The 19,895-nt window shown below is 42.9% G+C and overlaps 1 protein-coding gene across 1 annotated transcript in view; it reads left to right on the forward strand.

Annotated features, from left to right (window-relative positions):
- Window positions 1-2,236: 2,236 nt before the first annotated feature.
- The window catches only part of TRIM55 (tripartite motif containing 55), a 234,433-nt gene continuing 216,774 nt past the window's right edge, over window positions 2,237-19,895 (forward strand). Inside the window, exons 1-2 of the mRNA XM_069732331.1 lie at window positions 2,237-2,590; window positions 12,567-12,748. Of these exons, the coding sequence (XP_069588432.1) occupies window positions 2,423-2,590; window positions 12,567-12,748 (350 nt within the window). The 5' untranslated portion in view covers window positions 2,237-2,422. The remainder of the gene's footprint in view (window positions 2,591-12,566; window positions 12,749-19,895) is intronic.

A 19,895-nucleotide genomic window follows, 5' to 3' on the forward strand; every position in this document is an offset into this window, starting at 1 on the left:
AAGTGCAGCAGTGACAGCAGCAGTGCAAGAAACAGTGACAGCAGCAGTGCGAAAAGCAGTGACAGTGGTAGTGAGAGCAGGAGCTACAGCAAGAGTCACAGCAGGACATTACTGCAGGTCGCTCCAAAAATGTGTCAGCTTGCTACTTGGGCTGATGCCTTTATGTGTGGTGCAAAATGGACAAGGGAACATCTAAAGTTCGTCAAGCTGGACAGGGAGGACGCTGTGATACCGAGCGGGACGGGACGTCTCGGGAACACATTGAAAAGCACAGTGAAAGTGAAGGAAATGTGCTGTGTGCTGTGTGGAACCTAATGTTGATGCCGTAACTGATAAGCCAAAGGAAACATGCCATGTGGAACCTCATGTTGATGCTGAAAAAGACATGGATGTGCTGAGAGAAGAAACTAGTAAAGTTATCTGCTTTAAGTTGAATGTGGACTCTGTCTCTATTTGTGCAACAACATCAGCAGCAGAACTTCAGCCACTCAGATAGGACCCTGACGGTGCAGATGATGTAGCTAAAGGTACACTAAAAAGGGGACATTGTTTCCATGTGGCAGGAGGCCAGGGAGCGGATGAGCAGATACTCTCAGCCACAACGATGGCCCTGGCCCTCCCTCACATAAGCTCTTATGGTCAATGTGGTATTCTCTCTCCTGTAAAATGTAAGCTATCATGATCAGCGGGGTATTATCTCTGCTGTAGAATGTAAGCTCTTATGATCAGCGGGGTACTCTCTCTCTGTTCTATAGACTTTTAAGCTCTTATGGTCAGGGAGGTTCTTTCTCTTTCTCTCCTCTTCCAAGTATATATTTTCCGAGTAATTACAAGCTTTTCAGTATTGATATTCACACAAATTTATTGGCTACAAATCAAATTTTGGGGGAAAATTTTTACAAAGCTGGCATATTTCTCTTCCAAATGATTGTGTAATCTCAAGTACTATCTACTGCAAACAAGTAACATATCACAAAACCTACAATTTTGGAGGAATTCTGACCCAGTTTTTTAATCTCCACGATTTACCCTTGTAAAAGACACTCAGATCTTTCTAACTGCCCATTTTACTGACTTTCAACACATCAGCTTGAAGAACTGACTGTTCACTTGCTGCAAAATATATCATGGTCCCTGACAAGCTCAATTATAATGAGGTTATTAAAGCGGATATCTAGTCTAAGGCCAGGATCACACATGCGAGAAACACGTCTGTGTCTCGCATGTGAAATCCAAGCTCTGGCGCCGGCACTATGGAGCGGAGCGTGCGGCCGCATAGCAACACATGGAGCCGCACGCTCCGCTCTGGAGTGCCGGCACCAGAGCTTGCTGTTCACATGCGAGACACGGACGTGTTTCTCGCATGTGTGATCCCGGCCTAAGAAGCAAAGTTTGCAGTCACTTTATGTAACTGAAGACTGCTGAAACATGACAGTGTGTGATGAGCACACAGCCACGAATCACCTGTGTTCCAATAAGGCTACAATTTGCATACCTGCAAACCATACCTATTAGACTCCTGGGCTTCTATTAATTTCCTTCTATTCTAAAGAATCACATATATGGGGTCACATGACTGCCGACTCACACGGAAATACAGGGAATCATGACACTGTGCGCATCACATACTGTAACAAATCTGCAGTCACATAGAGTGCCTGCAGACTTTGCTTTATAGAACGGACAATCTCCTGAATATTATTTGCTTCACTTAGCAGTAGCTTAAATATCATGGCTGTGTCTTGTACAATATATGAAAAAGTTGGAAAAGTTCCCCACTAGGAATGAAACATCGCCCAGGCATGATGGGTCAATAAACCATTGAATATTGGACTATGGAGTGTTGCCTCTTTTCGCTTTTAATTTTTTTTTTATATATGGCAGTGTACATGTCGCTATAACTGTGCACAAATGCCTTTCCTACATTGAATGCTTTCCACAGTCAGGCGAGATGGACTAATATCTAATGTTGAATAAGCAGTTTATATTAATTGCAGAATTACATTGAGGGATATGAAGTTCTGCATTTAGAAACAGTTTACCACAACACCGCTTGGTCCAAAGACACATTTAGTGACAGCTGTCATTCCTCTCCAGATGTCCCTCTGCCCACTTGCTCAGGCCCTCCCTATTCCCACAGGGTGGAATGTGGAGCAGACATCCCTGGGATTCGTCACCTGTCTGAATCTATCCCTCTGTCACTTTCATATATGGGCAGAGCAGTATGGCAACATGTGACAGAGTGCTACTAAAAACAGCTTGAAGGCTCTTCTAATGATCCTTTAAACAATGTCATCCTGCTGAGGAAACCCATAGGACATTTGATCACACGAGTCCAGGAATTATTTGAAGGGAACGAAGTCGGAAACTGACAGCACAACATATTTCTCTTAAAGTTTACTCTCCTTGGAATAGCTAGGAGATGAGCTCCTCTCTGTCTTTCCAGTCCTTGAGCAAAGAGCAGCAAACTATGGATAACTTGGAGAAGCAACTTATTTGTCCGATATGTTTAGAAATGTTTTCCAAACCAGTGGTAATCCTTCCTTGTCAGCATAATCTGTGCAGGAAGTGTGCCAGCGATATATTTCAGGTAAGGCGCATGATGTAAAAGCAAAGTATGACAGCAAAATATACAGTATGTAAGAAAATGGTAGTATTATGTGGGATTCAAAATCAAAAATTCATGCTAAACTCAAGGACGCTGAAGAACTTTAGTAACACATCAATCATGTATTTAAAAAGTGCTAATTACTTTATTAAGTTCATAATATATTAAAAAAGGCTTACACAGAATTAATGGTTTTCATATTTCTTTGAGTTAGAATATGTGTAGGGCTTTATTGAGGCAGTGCAATTTTTCTCTTGCCAAAACTAATATTTTGTTATTAAACTAAGAAGTGTTTGATCATATTGACATCTACAGTTACGGTGCAGCAAATTTTGCAATATTGGCATTATTAGTTCTCTGTCAAGAAAGAATTTAAAGTAATTTTTTTAAATTCCACCCTAGCACCAAAATCATGATACCCCATTTAAAAGATGTAATTGTTTTTTCTCATACATTTTTTTCAATTCTCTTGTTTTTCTAAAATTATGTCAAATGATGTCAATGGGGAAGGACTACAGCAAAACTGCAACAACAAAAAAAGGCTTGCTGTATTTTATCACAGTTTACATTAAAAAGCGTAGTTTTAAAAACTGAAAACTCTATACTGCGGAAAATTTGTAATTTTATGATATGTACTAGGCCTGAACCTTTTCAATTCCTTGTTTTGCCTAAACAAAAATGAATCAAAAACAGCATTTTATAGATCCTTAAGATTATTAGACAAACATTATAAAGAACTGATTTATGAAGATTGACATAGACCTATAGGCTATATATTATCTCTATCAGCTATACATAGTGTCTGTATTTAAAACAACATATGGTCAGAACACTCCGCAATGTTATTCAATGGACTAGGACAAATGCAAATTTTTTCGCATGAACCATATGTGAAAAAAAACCTCAAAGCGTACAAGTGTATTCTGTTTTTCAGATGAGACATAAACCTCAATGGGTGAGAAAAAAACAGATGGCAAACGCACACTATGCATACGACCTCCGTTTTTAACGGATCCATTGCAACGATTAACATAAGAAACTGTATTTGGTGTTCTATAATTTTTCATTATTGATGTATATAAACAGATGCAATACGGATGTCAAAAACAGACATATGGATGGCATGTAGCACACTATATTGATGAAATATCATTCATTTTTTCTGTATGAAAAACAGATAATTTTTCAGAAATTCCTCTGAACCCATCCTATAGTAACATGACAACTTATGCCCATGCAACGTCAGATTGCAATGTCCTACAGGCATACCTGCAAGTAAGGCTACAGTCACACATCTGTGTACAGTGTCGGTGTGCTGTCGGTTTTTTATTGGACAGCATATAGACCAATTATGTATGTCTTATTCTGATCCTCAAAATAGGAGCTGCTCTGAGTTTCATGGATCTCACACTTGGATCTATAAGTTTCAAGAATGTGTGAATAAATCCATGAAACTGAATGGGTCCCTGTGCTGTTAAAAAATTGGGCAGCACATGGGCATTCCTTACTGATGTGTGAATGTAATTTCATGATAATGAAAGGGGGTCACACAGAAATCCTTTAGGGTTTGATTTCCGTGGACTGTCGGGTCAAGGTCACAGTCACTTGCAAATTGAAATGCGACCTCATTTATTTGTAACCTCAGACTTTAATATGAATGGTCAAGTAGCAGCCAAGTTGTTGGGTATTACCACTGTGCCCCATTGGTATAGCAATAATGCTGGTATATTCTCCATTGAGTACTTGCTTAAAATAGGCCATGTGAGTGAGAAAACCTTTGCATTGATGGATGAGGCACTTGACGGGTTTGCCCTCATTATTCTTTCTCAATTATATTTTGGCAAAAATTAAATTTCACTAATATTTAAAATAATATTCTACAGACTACATCCAGACGCAATGGCTGAACATGGTATGGTGCCTAAAGTTTTGCCATGCTAATCTAGGGAATATTTAGGTTCCCATAGATTCAAAAATGTATGTGAAAATACGTTAGTGACTGGACATCACCATAACACATTCATCTTTATTAATCATTGAGAAAAATTGAGTTTTGTGCAGCTAATATTTTCATGTCCTACACAAGGATCCCGGAATTTAACACCACAAAAATGAACGATGACCCCAAACTAAACTATAAAAATAAATGCACCAACTAATATTTTTCTATATGTAGCTTGATTGTCAAGCTCCTTTTCATTATATGTTTACTGTATAGCCTATAAAGCCTTATATTTGGTCATACATGGTGCTATACTACTCCGGTAAGAAACATATAGTTAGCTAATGGCTTTTAACAAGTGGAAATTCTTCATGGGATTTGTACCTTCTCTGAATAATGGGGTGTCAGGAGATAAGAGTTGTCTTACTGACCAAACATACTGAATATTTATATGAATCTATAAAAACTAAGATATGAAATAAAACCTTCGTAAAGTGTTATTACTCTGCTGCCGATGGCTGTTATAGGTTTGACGGTCCTGTTTGTTACATATTGTACAGTAAGTTCTGATTTTAATGAGAACTGTCTATTCTATTGCCAGAAGTCCTTGAGACAAATAATATATCATAAATTATGTAGAATGATGAAAATCTGAAGTGTAAGAAAACTCTTGATACACGAGAGCCTTTCATATTGGTACAGGAGGCAGAAGCAGGTCATTTTATGATTCAATCATTTTTATTGAAAATTTTGTAAAGAAATAATCCTTGACATATAATTTGTGTTAGGTCTCGAGTTCCCACTTCTGCACAGGGGGAATCTCGAGCCATCTCCGCTGCGGTCTCCCATTCTTATCCAGCTGCAGTGGAGTCTGCTCAGCAGGGACGTCGGTCCCAGCGTCTTGCTCGGTCTCACTCTGTACAGAGAGTTACTGCTGCTTCTTCAGCTTCTGCCATTAAAGCCAGTGCTGGTCAGCAGCGAGCGGACTTCTCTGGGACTAAGTCCTTGTCTGCACACACTGAGCATGCCCAGGGCAAGATCTCTCGTTGGAGATCGAGGGTCATGTGCTCAGGCTCTGCAGCACATTCCATTGGTCCTCTTGGCAGGTCTTGGAAGGGCAAAGTTTCTGTGGCCACTTCCTGTGCTGCAACTATATAAACTGCGCATGACCGCACGGCCATGCGCTAGTGTACAATTGTTAATGTGTGTATGTTGTGAGTGCAAGTCGTCCTTGGATACCCCTACCCTATTGAATGTCTGTTCGCGGAAGGTGTATGGTTGCTATCTAGCGCCCGACTTATCCTACAGCACGAATCACACATTACAGCGTCCAGTTGCTGTGACCGCCAGTACGGCGCCGTGCACTTCCTCTGTGCTTTCCTTACCCAAGCCTGGGTGGTTAGTGGCGTTCGTCAGTGCGGCACCGCATGCACTCTTGTGCTTTAATATTGATATTTAGTTTCCTTACACACCCAGTTGCGGTTTTGTGCCAGCAAGGGTCTAATCGGACTTCAATCCTAGTTGGGGTTGAGTTCGCTGACTACTTGCTTGCGCTCTATGTGCGGTACCGCGGTCCTGTGACGCAACAGGATCGCTTCCTTCACGCTGGGTGAAGTTTAACCCACGTGTGTATACTTATGAGTACCGCCATATAGTCCTTCATTACTTGGCAGCAGGTTCCATCTCTGCACGGTGGACCCCGGGCTGCGAACGCACCATACTCTATCTGTCTTATTATTTGGTGCGTTCCGCTAGCCCTAACATTACACTAGCGCCAGGGTCTGGCTAGTAATGACGGACAAACAGCAATCCTTGCGGTATATCCAGCAGCTGGAGGGTAGGTTGGCGGCTCTTGAAAGCGCAACCTCAGCTGTGGATGTTACCGCAGTTGCTGTACAGGCTGCTAGCGTGGCTGCAGCAACCCTGTCCATTGCCACCCCTGCTCCGACATTTTCTCGCCTCCCGCTGCCAGAAAAATTTTCTGGTGATAGCAAATTTTGTAGGGGATTTGTGAGTCAGTGCTCTATTCACCTCGAGCTCCTGGCTGCACGTTTTCCCACAGAGCGGGCTAAGGTAGGATTTATAGTGTCTCTCTTGTCGGACAGGGCGTTGGAATGGGCTACGCCGCTGTGGGAGCGTGGCGATCATGTGGTGCAGAGTGCTCCGCTGTTTCTGAGCACTCTGAAACAGGTCTTTTTAGGACCTCAAGTCACCCATGATACTGCGCTCCAACTGCTGGCATTAACTCAGGGTGAGTCCTTGGTCAGTCATTTTGCCGTCCAATTCCGCACTTTAGCTTCTGAGCTGGATTGGTCGGATAAAGCTCTTATCCCCATATTTTGGAGGGGCCTGGCTGACCACGTTAAGGACGCTCTGGCCACTAGGGAGATTCCTGCCACACTGGAGGAGTTAATAACTGTCTCCACTCGAATTGACCTCCGTCTTAAAGAGCGGAGGTTAGAGCGAGCCCAGTGTAGGCAGAGGTTTCGGCTGGCTCCTACCTTCGCCAAACCTCTGGAATCTCCGGTCCTGGTTCCTGAGTCACATGAGGCCAGGGAAGTGTCACAAGCGGGATCTAAGTCCCGGACCGCTTGTGCACTCAAGGTCTGTCATGTTTGCCAGCAGTCAGGACATCTAGCCACCAGATGTTCTCAGCGGTCGAGGAAACGTCAGCGTCTAGTGGTAGTAGGTGGAGGTACACTAGACACGGCGACGTTTGCCTCTAAATTGTCCTTTAAGGTGACAATTACTATAGGCTCATTCTCCCACTCGGTAGAGCTCTGCGTGTATTCTGGGGCGGAGGGCAATTTTATGTCTTCTGCCTTCGCCCAACGTCACGCAATACCCCTGGTTATGCTAGCTCAACCAGTAACGGTACGAGTGGTGAATGGGTCGACACTGCCCTCACAGATAACACACCAGACCATCCCTTTTACTCTGTCCATGTCGCCATCTCATCAGGAGATTATATCTCTGCTCGTCATTCCTGAGGGAATTGATGAGGTCCTGTTGGGAATACCTTGGCTACGGTACCACTCTCCTCATATCGAGTGGTCCTCTGGCAGAATCCTGGGATGGGGCGAATCTTGTGGGGGTAGGTGTCAGAGGGAGTGCGTTCAGGTTGCTTCTACAGAGGTACCCGCAGATCTTTCCTCTCTCCCCAAGCAGTATTGGTCTTATGCAGACGTGTTCTCCAAAAAGGCAGCGGAGATCCTTCCGCCCCACCGCCCCTATGACTGTCCTATTGATCTCTTGCCTGGAGCTGAGCCTCCCCGGGGTCGAGACTATCCGCTATCTCTCCCGGAGACGGAGGCAATGTCACAGTACATCCAGGAAAATCTGGCAAGAGGATTCATTAGGAAGTCAGTGTCACCTGCAGGGGCAGGGTTCTTCTTCGTGCAGAAGAAGAATGGGGAATTGCGTCCATGCATAGACTACAGGGGTCTTAATGCCATCACCGTTAAAAATAAGTATCCTTTGCCCTTGATATCTGAGCTCTTCGATAGGCTTCGGGGAGCAAGGGTATTTACTAAACTAGATCTGCGGGGTGCTTACAACCTGATTCGCATCCGTGAGGGGGACGAATGGAAGACGGCTTTTAACACCAGGGATGGGCACTATGAATATCTGGTGATGCCCTTCGGGCTCTGTAATGCCCCAGCCGTTTTCCAAGACTTTGTGAACGATATCTTCCGGGATATGCTTTCCACCTCGGTCGTAGTCTATCTGGATGATATTCTCATCTACTCTCCAGATATTGACTCCCACCGGAGAGATGTTTGCAAAGTCTTCGACCTCCTACGGACAAACTCCCTCTATGCCAAGTTGGAGAAGTGTATGTTTGAGCAGGAGTCCTTACCTTTCCTGGGCTACATCATCTCTGCCCAGGGATTGGCTATGGATCCTGCCAAACTACAGGCGGTGATGGACTGGCAGGAACCCCATTCTCTTAAAGCGGTGCAGCGCTCTATGGGGTTTATTAATTATTATCACCAGTTCATTCCGCACTTCTCAACTTTGGTAGCTCCCTTGGTTGCCCTCACCAAGAAGGGGGCGAATCCCAAATTGTGGTCTGAGGAGGTCTCCAAGGCCTTTAACTCTATAAAGTCACACTTCGCTAGCGCTCCCATCCTACATCGCCCCGATGTTGATAAGCCATTTATCATGGAGGTGGATGCCTCTTCTGTTGGTGCCGGAGCAGTCCTCTTCCAAAAGGATGCTCAAGGTCGGAAGCATCCTTGCTTCTTTTTCTCCAAGACCTTCTCACCAGCAGAGAGGAATTATTCCATCGGGGACAGGGGGTTGCTAGCCATGAAGTTGGCTTTCTCGGAGTGGAGACATCTCTTGGAGGGAGCACGTTTTCCCTTCCAAGTCTTCACAGACCATAAAAATTTGGTGTACCTGCAGACAGCCCAGCGGTTGAATTCTCGCCAGGCCAGATGGTCCTTATTCTTCTCCCGGTTTCATTTCACCCTCCATTTTCTTTCTGGGGAGAAGAACATTCGGGCCGACGCTCTCTCTCGCTCCGTTGTGTCATCTGCGGAGGAGGAGCCTCGGCTTATTGTCCCCACCGAGAGCTTGAGAACTGTGGCCCCGGTTTCGCTAGAGTCTGTGCCCCCGGGCAAGACTTTTGTTCCATCCAGTTTGCGACCGGAGGTTCTCTCTTGGGCACACTCGTCCAGGGTGGGTGGACATTTTGGTACCAAAAGGACATCTGAGTTACTGGCGAGGACATACTGGTGGCCGCATATGGCTCGTGATGTCGCAGAGTATGTTCGGGCGTGTGTCTCTTGCGCCAAGAACAAGACTCCTCGGCAACAGCCAGCTGGTTTCCTTTATCCTCTGCCGGTGGCGGACAGGCCCTGGGAGATGGTCGGGATGGACTTTGTGGTGGGCTTACCCAAGCTCGTAACTGCACCATTATCTGGGTGATCACCGACCATTTTTCCAAAATGGTGCACTTGGTGCCTCTTCAACGGCTACCTTCTGCACGGGCGTTGGCTGTCTTGTTCGTCAAGCATATCTTTCGCCTACACGGTATGCCAGACAAAATTGTTAGTGACCGGGGTCCCCAGTTTGCGTCTCGATTCTGGAGAGAGCTTTGTCGTCTACTCAGTATTGAGTTGAATCTCTCTTCGGCATATCATCCCGAGACGAATGGGTTGGTAGAGAGGGCCAACCAGACCTTGGTCACATATTTACGACATTTTGTTTCTGCCAGGCAGGATGACTGGGCATCCTTGCTACCGTGGGCAGAGTTTGCGCTTAACAATGCCGTAGCCGACTCCACCGGTCAGACTCCATTCCTCCTAAATTACGGCCAGCATCCGCGTGTTCCTGTGCCCATGCCTGTGTCTTCTGCTGACTCCAGGGTGGCAGACTGGGCTGTGGAGGCACGGGACATTTGGGACCGCACGCAGGATGCCATTCGGGCCTCCAAGGAGAGAATGAGGTCCTCCGCCGATGTTCATCGGCGCCCCACTCCGACCTTTGCTCCTGGCGACTTGGTGTGGCTCTCCGCCCGTAACATCAGGCTGCGAGTTGAGTCCACTAAGTTTGCTCCTTGCTACTTGGGTCCCTTCAAGGTTCTCGAACAGGTTAATCCTGTGGTCTATCGTTTGGCTCTTCCTCCACGCTTGGGTATCACCGACACCTTTCATGTGTCCCTCTTGAAACCCGTATACATGTCCCGGTTTTCCGAGTCATCTGCCGGGACATCGGGTTCGTCTACGGACGATTACGAGGTGAACGCTATTTTGGGGTGCAAGGTGGTACGCGGCAAAAAGATCTATCTGGTGGATTGGAAGGGTTATGGCCCAGAGGACAGGTCATGGGAGCCTGCTGAAAACATTCGGGCCCCACAGCTCATTGCTGCCTTCGAGCGTAGCGAGGCCCAAGGAGGGGGGGCCCTAGGAGGGGGGGTAATGTTAGGTCTCGAGTTCCGGCTTCTGCACAGGGGGAATCTCGAGCCATCTCCGCTGCGGTCTCCCATTCTTATCCAGCCGCAGTGGAGTCTGCTCAGCAGGGACGTCGGTCACAGCGTCTTGCTCGGTCTCACTCTGTACAGAGAGTTACTGCTGCTTCTTCAGCTTCTGCCATTAAAGCCAGTGCTGGTCAGCAGCGAGCAGACTTCTCTGGGACTAAGTCCTTGTCTGCACACACTGAGCATGCCCAGGGCAAGATCTCCCGTTGGAGATCGAGGGTCATGTGCTCAGGCTCTGCAGCACATTCCATTGGTCCTCTTGGCAGGTCTTGGAAGGGCAAAGTTTCTGTGGCCACTTCCTGTGCTGCAACTATATAAACTGCGCATGACCGCACGGCCATGCGCTAGTGTACAATTGTTAATGTGTGTATGTTGTGAGTGCAAGTCGTCCTTGGATACCCCTACCCTATTGAATGTCTGTTCGCGGAAGGTGTATGGTTGCTATCTAGCGCCCGACTTATCCTACAGCACGAATCACACATTACAGCGTCCAGTTGCTGTGACCGCCAGTACGGCGCCGTGCACTTCCTCTGTGCTTTCCTTACCCAAGCCTGGGTGGTTAGTGGCGTTCGTCAGTGCGGCACCGCATGCACTCTTGTGCCTTAATATTGATATTTAGTTTCCTTACACACCCAGTTGCGGTGTTGTGCCAGCAAGGGTCTAATCGGACTTCAATCCTAGTTGGGGTTGAGTTCGCTGACTACTTGCTCGCTCTCTATGTGCGGTACCGCGGTCCTGTGACGCAACAGGATCGCTTCCTTCACGCTGGGTGAAGTTTAACCCACGTGTGTATACTTATGAGTACCGCCATATAGTCCGTCATTACTTGGCAGCAGGTTCCATCTCTGCACGGTGGACCCCGGGCTTCGAACGCACCATACTCTATCTGTCTTATTATTTGGTGCGTTCCGCTAGCCCTAACAATTTGTTACTTAATATTACAGTTTTACTAATATGGATAAAGATGTAAAATGGCCATAGAAAATGTCCTCAACCTCATCACCTTGAACTCTGTCTGTATCTTAAACGGGCTTTGTGGTTCCGGAAAACCTTTGTCTCTTAGCTAAAGTTTTACAAATCCAGAGTTGAGTCTTCGCCGTGTCCCAGTGTTTGTTATTATCTGATGCGCTGATTTTATACCTATCGTATTGTAGCCAATAATTACGCCAAGCTTCTCTGCCTAAGATGACGGCACACGCGGCTCAGAGCCACTGAGCTCAGTGATTGGCTGCAACATTGTCAAAGGGACATCATCACTAGAGATGAGAAAACTTATTTGGAAAACGATCGCCGAATCCGAATGGGCCATATTTGTGCCGAATTTATGTTTGGCGATCTTTTCCGAACATATCTGCTCATCTCTACTTGTATGAGCAAAAAAGTTCAGAAAACGATCGCTAAACATAAATTCGGCACAAAATATGGCACATATAATACGGCGCCCGTTTTCCGAATAAGTTCGCTCATCTATATCCATCGCTACACACAATAACAAACACCAGAATCAGCGGCGTAGACTCAGTGCTGCTGAACCCTATGAAGGTGAGGAAAGCCATTTTTTTTAAATAATAAACTGCATCTAGAGGACAGAGATTTCTTGCAAAACTAGAAAGTCCCTTTAAGCAATGGAGACATTCTCAATGGGAGGAATCATAACCACAAAGATCAAAGTCCAACACTTTCTTCTCTAAGACACAGTTCTTGGGTCAAGTCATTATTAGATGTTGAAGGAGCTTTTGGGCAAAGGTCAGATACCAAAAGGTGTTTGTTATGGTAGTTTGTAAGTTGCTGAACTCTCCTGGTATTTATTCATCTGTTCCCAGTTATTAGAGAATAGCTTTGTCTTCGGAGTTACTAAATATACTGTAGTAAGGACTAATGATAGTGCATCACATTCTCATCATTAATTACTTTGGGTCTACAGAATTACACACATGTGCATGCTGTCCGGTATATCATCTTGCCGATCTAACTCTGCAGACACGGAGATTGTATCTATCCACATGACATGTGTTACACTTCTTCTATAACAGGCCTCCAATCCATATTTACCAACCAGAGGAGGAAATACTGTAGCAACGGGAGGTCGCTTCCGCTGTCCGTCCTGCCGGCATGAAGTGGTTTTAGATCGACATGGGGTCTATGGATTACAAAGGAATCTGCTTGTTGAGAATATCATTGATATTTATAAGCAAGAATCAACAAAAACTACAAGGTATTGTCTGCATGGTCACTTATATCCATGAATTGCATGCGACTTTAATTATTCTACAATTATATTAAACGCTAAAAGAATTACCTAAACAAAGTACGTTTGTTGTCACAATTTCTCCTCTCATATAATACATGCAGTATGCATTGTGTAATCCCATTATGGGGGCTACTTAGACCTCCTAGGCCCTAAAACAAAATCTGTAGCAAGGCTTCCACCTTACTAGATGGCTTTTATAATACTGGTGTACCAGCGTATACATGCATCTGTCATGTCTTTATCCTGTATAGCATATTGTCTTTACATTCAATAATAATACTTAGATTTAAGGAGTAACATTTCTCCTTGTGGAGGGTGACATTCCCGACATTCCAGTGTAAGGAGGCTTATAAGCCCTGCAATACTCCTCTGGGAAATGAAATGTGCAAAGTGCCTCTTCACACAGGAAGATGACTTGAACTCTAGGGTCAGCTATTGGAAGTAGGATTCCTAAAAGTCAATATCGACCCTTTAATGAACCTTGATCCTATGTCATATGGCAAGGCTCGTTAAAGGGTCAAAATTTACTTTTAGCTGTTTCCAGTAGGTGGCACTAGAGTTCAAGTCCTCTATCTCTCTGAAGAGGCAATTGGCATATTTAATCATAACTAACATCGAAAGCGTCTTTCTACACTCATGAGGGCTAGGACTAATTTTTTAAAAGCCAAAGCAAACACATAGTATATGGATAACTATAATAAAGATATATTGCCATTAAGTTCACTAACAAAATACCAGGTATAGCAGCTGCTTGGGGCCAGGTACCCAAAATGACTTGTTTGGGTGCATCTCTACAGAGATAAAGTGCAGTTAGTGATGACTATAAATGATTGAAGAAATCATGGGGATTTGTTTCACAGTAAAACACTGTACTTACAGGAAACCATAAAATATGGTTTTTATTAATCACTTTATTTTTTTTTAATGAAAAGAATTGATCGTGGACAAAAAGCTTATTACCATAAACACTCAATGCTCATTACCCTAACCACTTGCACATTTCCCCTTTTCTAAGGTTCATCAGGAGTAACAAACAAAATTAATACAAAGCTTCTATGTCAATTGATCCTAGTTGTATATGATCACCTATTATGAGGTCTTCCAATTTTAACAGAAGGTCAGAAGTGTCACGTATATAAGATGGCAATGATGTATAAACTGTCTTAGTACCTTGCCAAAATAAATCCCACAATTCTGTGTAATGGAGTCATTGCCTAAGACTTTGGGACGGCTTTTAATGGGATAAGCCCCTTGTGTATCTTGGGTAAAGCATACAACACTGGGATTGTGAGTCTTCTGGAACATAAAATACTTCTAGTTTTTAGAAATAAGCGGAGGAGAGCAAGGAGTTCAGATCGGCATTAAAGGTGTCAGTAGGATCCCTATGCAATGCGTCATAAGTTAATTTGTCTGTTAAGATCTTTAAGCACATGTCTTTGTAGGTTAAGTGATCTGTTGTGAATTTGCTTTTTGGCTCCCTCTAGTGGTTACTAGTTTTTTGACTCTGGTTTTTCTGTCTTTCCTTTTATCCGCACCTGGGTCGTTAGTTAGGGGCGTTGCTTTATAAGCTCCCTGGACACTCAGTTCTATGCCTGGCAACGTAGTTATCAGAGCTAATCTGCTGTGCTCTTGTCTACTGATCCTGGTCCGGTTATTCAGCTAAGTCATTTACTTTGCTTTTTGCTATTTGTTTTTGGTTTTGTATTTTTGTCCAGCTTGTTCCTAATCTGTATCCTGACTTTTGCTGGAAGCTCTAGGGCGCTGGTGTTCTCCCCCCGGACCGTTAGACGGTTCGGGGGTTCTTGAATTTCCAGTGTGGATTTTTGATAGGGTTTTTTGTTGACCATATAAGTTACCTTTCTATATTCTGCTATTAGTTAGCGGGCCTCTCTGTGCTAAACCTGGTTCATTTCTGTGTTTGTCATTTCCTCTTACCTCACCGTTATTATTTGTGGGGGGCTTCTATCCTGCTTTGGGGTCCCTTTCTCTGGAGGCAAGAGAGGTCTTTGTTTTCCTCTACTAGGGGTATTTAGATTCTCGGCTGGCGCGAGTCATCTAGGATCAACGTAGGTATGACCCCCGGCTACTTCTAGTGTTGGCGTTAGGAGTAGATATATGGTCAACCCAGTTACCACTGCCCTATGAGCTGGATTTTTGTATCTTGCAGACTTCCACGTTCCTCTGAGACCCTCGCCATTGGGGTCATAACAGTGATCCATAACTACTAAGTTGCCACCTTTATCAGTTTCCTTGAAAACGAATTAATAATTTTCATCCAACGCTTTTTTCTGTAATGGAAGTAGATTAGAGCTTTTTCTTTTAATCTTGGAACCTAATTTTTGAAGGTTAGCCGTAACTAATTTGATGAAAATATCTATACTTGTGTTATCCGAACCTGGATGCATTTTTGTGCTCTTTGGTCTTAGATCAGTAAATGGGCCAGTGTCTAATGCTCTTGGCACATCATCATCAAGGCAATGAACCTTGTGCTCTCAGGACCTTACTATAGGTTATCCAAACAAATCATATGATTTTGTGAGGACAACTGTCAACGAAGTACATTTTTTTTCTTTGCTAGTTACCTTACTTATTACTCCTGATGAACCTTAGAAAAGGGGAAACAAGTCGAGTGGTTAGGGCAGGGATAAGGAACCTTTTTTCTGTCAGGAGCCATCTGGATATTTATACCATTCTTCGGGGGCCAAACAAATTGCACACTAACTCTGCCCACAAAGTACATCCTGACGCGTCAGGATGTAATCTTCCTTTGCACGCTCCTCAGTGTTCAGTAAAGGGCCGGCGGCCATCAAACTACAACTGTCAGCCCAATCAGTCCCCAAGAATCTGCCCGGGGGCCGGATAAAAGGGCCTGAGGTTCCTCACCCTTGGGTTAGGGTAATAAGCTTTAAGTGTTTATGGTAATAAGATTTTTGTCCATGACAAATTTGTGATTATGGTATACAGTGATTTCCAATGGAGTTAATGTACTTTAAATTGTATATATAATACTTGCTGTCAGGACGGAAGCGACGTGTTGGAGTGGTGTGAGAGGATTTAGTGGTGTGGCATTGTGGTTGGTAATTATGGAAATACACTGACTATTGCTGCATCAGTATTTTACTATCTATGATGAGATAATCAGGATTTATTGTAGCTGCTATTATGCTTGGTCTCAGCTGGTGCTACTTCTAACTTTCTTATATCACATATACTATATACTTTCTTCTGTGATATTACTTCAATGTATGTACCGTATATATTGATTAATGCACAAAGCACATTTTTGATTTATTGCTGTAATAATCTTTTGAGACATCTGTGAGCACTTGGCACTTTTTCAGTCAGCTGAGATTTCTGTCAGCTGAGGGTCTACATTTTAGATCAATAAGTTGATTTCCTGGTCTATAAATGATGCACTATATTTTATATATATATATATATATATATATATATATATATATATATATATATATATATATATATATATATATATATATATATATATATACATATATATATATACAGTGGGGCAAAAAAGTATTTAGTTAGTCAGCAATAGTGCAAGTTCCACCACTTAAAAAGATGAGAGGCGTCTGTAATTTACATCATAGGTAGACCTCAACTATGGGAGACAAACTGAGAAAAAAAAATCCAGAAAATCACATTGTCTGTTTTTTTATCATTTTATTTGCATATTATGGTGGAAAATAAGTATTTGGTCAGAAACAAAATTTCATCTCAATACTTTGTAATATATCCTTTGTTGGCAATGACAGAGGTCAAACGTTTTCTGTAAGTCTTCACAAGGTTGCCACACACTGTTGTTGGTATGTTGGCCCATTCCTCCATGCAGATCTCCTCTAGAGCAGTGATGTTTTTGGCTTTTCGCTTGGCAACACGGACTTTCAACTCCCTCCAAAGGTTTTCTATAGGGTTGAGATCTGGAGACTGGCTAGGCCACTCCAGGACCTTGAAATGCTTCTTACGAAGCCACTCCTTCGTTGCCCTGGCGGTGTTCTTTGGATCATTGTCATGTTGAAAGACCCAGCCACGTTTCATCTTCAATGCCCTTGCTGATGGAAGGAGGTTTGCACTCAAAATCTCACGATACATGGCCCCATTCATTCTTTCATGTACCCGGATCAGTCGTCCTGGCCCCTTTGCAGAGAAACAGCCCCAAAGCATGATGTTTCCACCACCATGCTTTACAGTAGGTATGGTGTTTGATGGATGCAACTCAGTATTCTTTTTCCTCCAAACACGACAAGTTGTGTTTCTAACAAACAGTTCCAGTTTGGTTTCATCAGACCATAGGACATTCTCCCAAAACTCCTCTGGATCATCCAAATGCTCTCTAGCAAACTTCAGATGGGCCCGGACATGTACTGGCTTAAGCAGTGGGACACGTCTGGCACTGCAGGATTTGAGTCCATGGTGGCGTAGTGTGTTACTTATGGTAGGCCTTGTTACATTGGTCCCAGCTCTCTGCAGTTCATTCACTAGGTCCCCCCACGTGGTTCTGGGATTTTTGCTCACCGTTCTTGTGATTATTCTGACCCCACGGGGTGGGATTTTGCGTGGAGCCCCAGATCGAGGGAGATTATCAGTGGTCTTGTATGTCTTCCATTTTCTAATTATTGCTCCCACTGTTGATTTCTTCACTCCAAGCTGGTTGGCTATTGCAGATTCAGTCTTCCCAGCCTGGTGCAGGGCTACAATTTTGTTTCTGGTGTCCTTTGACAGCTCTTTCGTCTTCACCATAGTGGAGTTTGGAGTCAGACTGTTTGAGGGTGTGCACAGGTGTCTTATAATACTGATAACAAGTTTAAACAGGTGCCATTACTACAGGTAATGAGTGGAGGAAAGAGGAGACTCTTAAAGAAGAAGTTACAGGTCTGTGAGAGCCAGAAATCTTGATTGTTTGTTTCTGACCAAATACTTATTTTCCACCATAATATGCAAAAAAAATGATAAAAAAAACAGACAATGTGATTTTCTGGATTTTGTTTTCTCAGTTTGTCTCCCATAGTTGAGGTCTACCTATGATGTAAATTACAGACGCCTCTCATCTTTTTAAGTGGTGGAACTTGCACTATTGCTGACTGACTAAATACTTTTTTGCCCCACTGTATATATATATATTTGTATTGCAATCCATGCATATTATACCCTTTTCTTTCAATGTATTAATTTCATCAGGCACACCCTTTTCCCCTAATTTTTATATTTTGTGTTTTTAATTGTCTATTGTACTTTTCTTTTTTTTATCGGTTATCATGTTCATTGATTATGGAATAATAAATTCGTTATATTACATTTGCCTTTTTTAAATACTTTTTTGGTAGGACCTATCTAGGTCTTATCTAGTGATATGTGTTGATTACAACTAGTCTCTCACTATCAAATCCCTTTTTTAGTCAAACTACTGCTGGCTGAATGTAAGCGCTGCTGTACTTTTTATATACAGCTCTGGAAAAAATTAAGAGACCACTGCAAAATTTTCAGTTTGTCTGATTTTTCTCTTTATAGGTATATTTTTAAGTAAAATGTAAATTACTCATTTATTCTATAAACTTCCGACAACATGTCTCCGAATTTCCAAGCAATAAATTTTGTATTTTTTTTCTGAAAAGGAGAAATGATCAAAATAAAAAAAAACAAAAACAGTTCTTTCAGACCTCAAATAATGCAAAGAAAACAAGTTCATAATCAGTTGGAAATTACAATACTAATGTTTTAACTCAGGAAGAGTTCAGAAATCAATATTTTGTGGAATAACCATGATTTTCATTCACAGCTTTCATGCGTCTTGGCATGCTTTCCACCAGTCTTTCACACTGCTTCTGGTTCAAAATGTAAGCAGTTCTTCTTTGTTTGATGGCTTGTGACTGTCCATCATCCTCTTGATTACATTCCAGAGGTTTTCAATGATGTTCAGGTGTGGAGATTGGGCTGCCCATGACAGGATTTTCATGTGGTGGTCTCTTAATTTTTGCCAGAGCTGTATACTCTGTGAACATCCCAGCATTATAGATCCATATCTTAAAGGTGCATGGGATTAACACATAAATTGTTGTATCAATATGCACTTGGTACTTTATTTGTTGAAATAGTAGTGTGAAGCCATTAATATAGTACACATTTAATATATTGATAAATTTGCTTGCCCTATCCTAAAACTGGGGCCTAATAGGGCTAGCCATCAGTGACCAGGGGCGCCATTTGCGCAATTGTAGGGTGCCAACCTCCGATGCAAGGTAGAGATGTGATGAGGTTCGATAGGGTGAGGTATTGTCCCCCTATAAAGATGCGGTAGTGGTGGTTCTAGTTATTTAATAATAATAACTAAAGCAAAAATTAAAGTGACTAATGAAAGCTATATTTTTTTGGTACCCTGTACGTACAGTGTTTTACAGTAAAAAAAAAATAGTTTGATTGATACTATGTGATCTCAGATTAACTGTGAATTTCCTTGAAGCATGGGGATTTAAATGCGGTTCCTATTTTATGTATTAATATGAAGGCTAATGGTTATCCCTGATGTGTGCATTTGCCCGTTTTTGCGACTCTACCTTTTGTATTATCCTTGTACTGTGACATTATGTGTGCATCATTTTTCTGTCATGCATTTTAGCTTTGGGCACCATTGTAATTCAGCCATCCCTGTGGATATATCATACTCATTTTGAAGAAGGGATTGATTGGTGTGTCATATTCCGGTAGCTATGAGTGTGATATTTGTATGTGAGGCTCCATGGGTTATGGCATTGTAGCTCTTGTCTCATTAATGTCATGCAATTTATTTCATTGATCAGATTTGTCAGGTTGTTTTGGTTGATAATTAAACAATTGATGTTTGTTTTACCTAGTATTGATTTTCTTTAAACATCCTGAATTACCCTTTACTAATGAGGGAGACAACATAACTAGGCTGCCATGCAAAACCCTCCACAATACAATACTCTTATTTGTTTTGTGTCTATCTCCTTCCTATTTTATCAAATCCATCTCCATAGTAAATCCACTGATGATTTACCTTTGCTCCCCAAATTCCACTTCTCAGGGGTTAACTACGCAATTGAACCAAATCTTCAGTCTTCAACTTTCAGCA

Source organism: Ranitomeya imitator, chromosome 6 (genome assembly GCF_032444005.1).
Source record: "Ranitomeya imitator isolate aRanImi1 chromosome 6, aRanImi1.pri, whole genome shotgun sequence".
Lineage (NCBI taxonomy): Eukaryota > Metazoa > Chordata > Amphibia > Anura > Dendrobatidae > Ranitomeya > Ranitomeya imitator.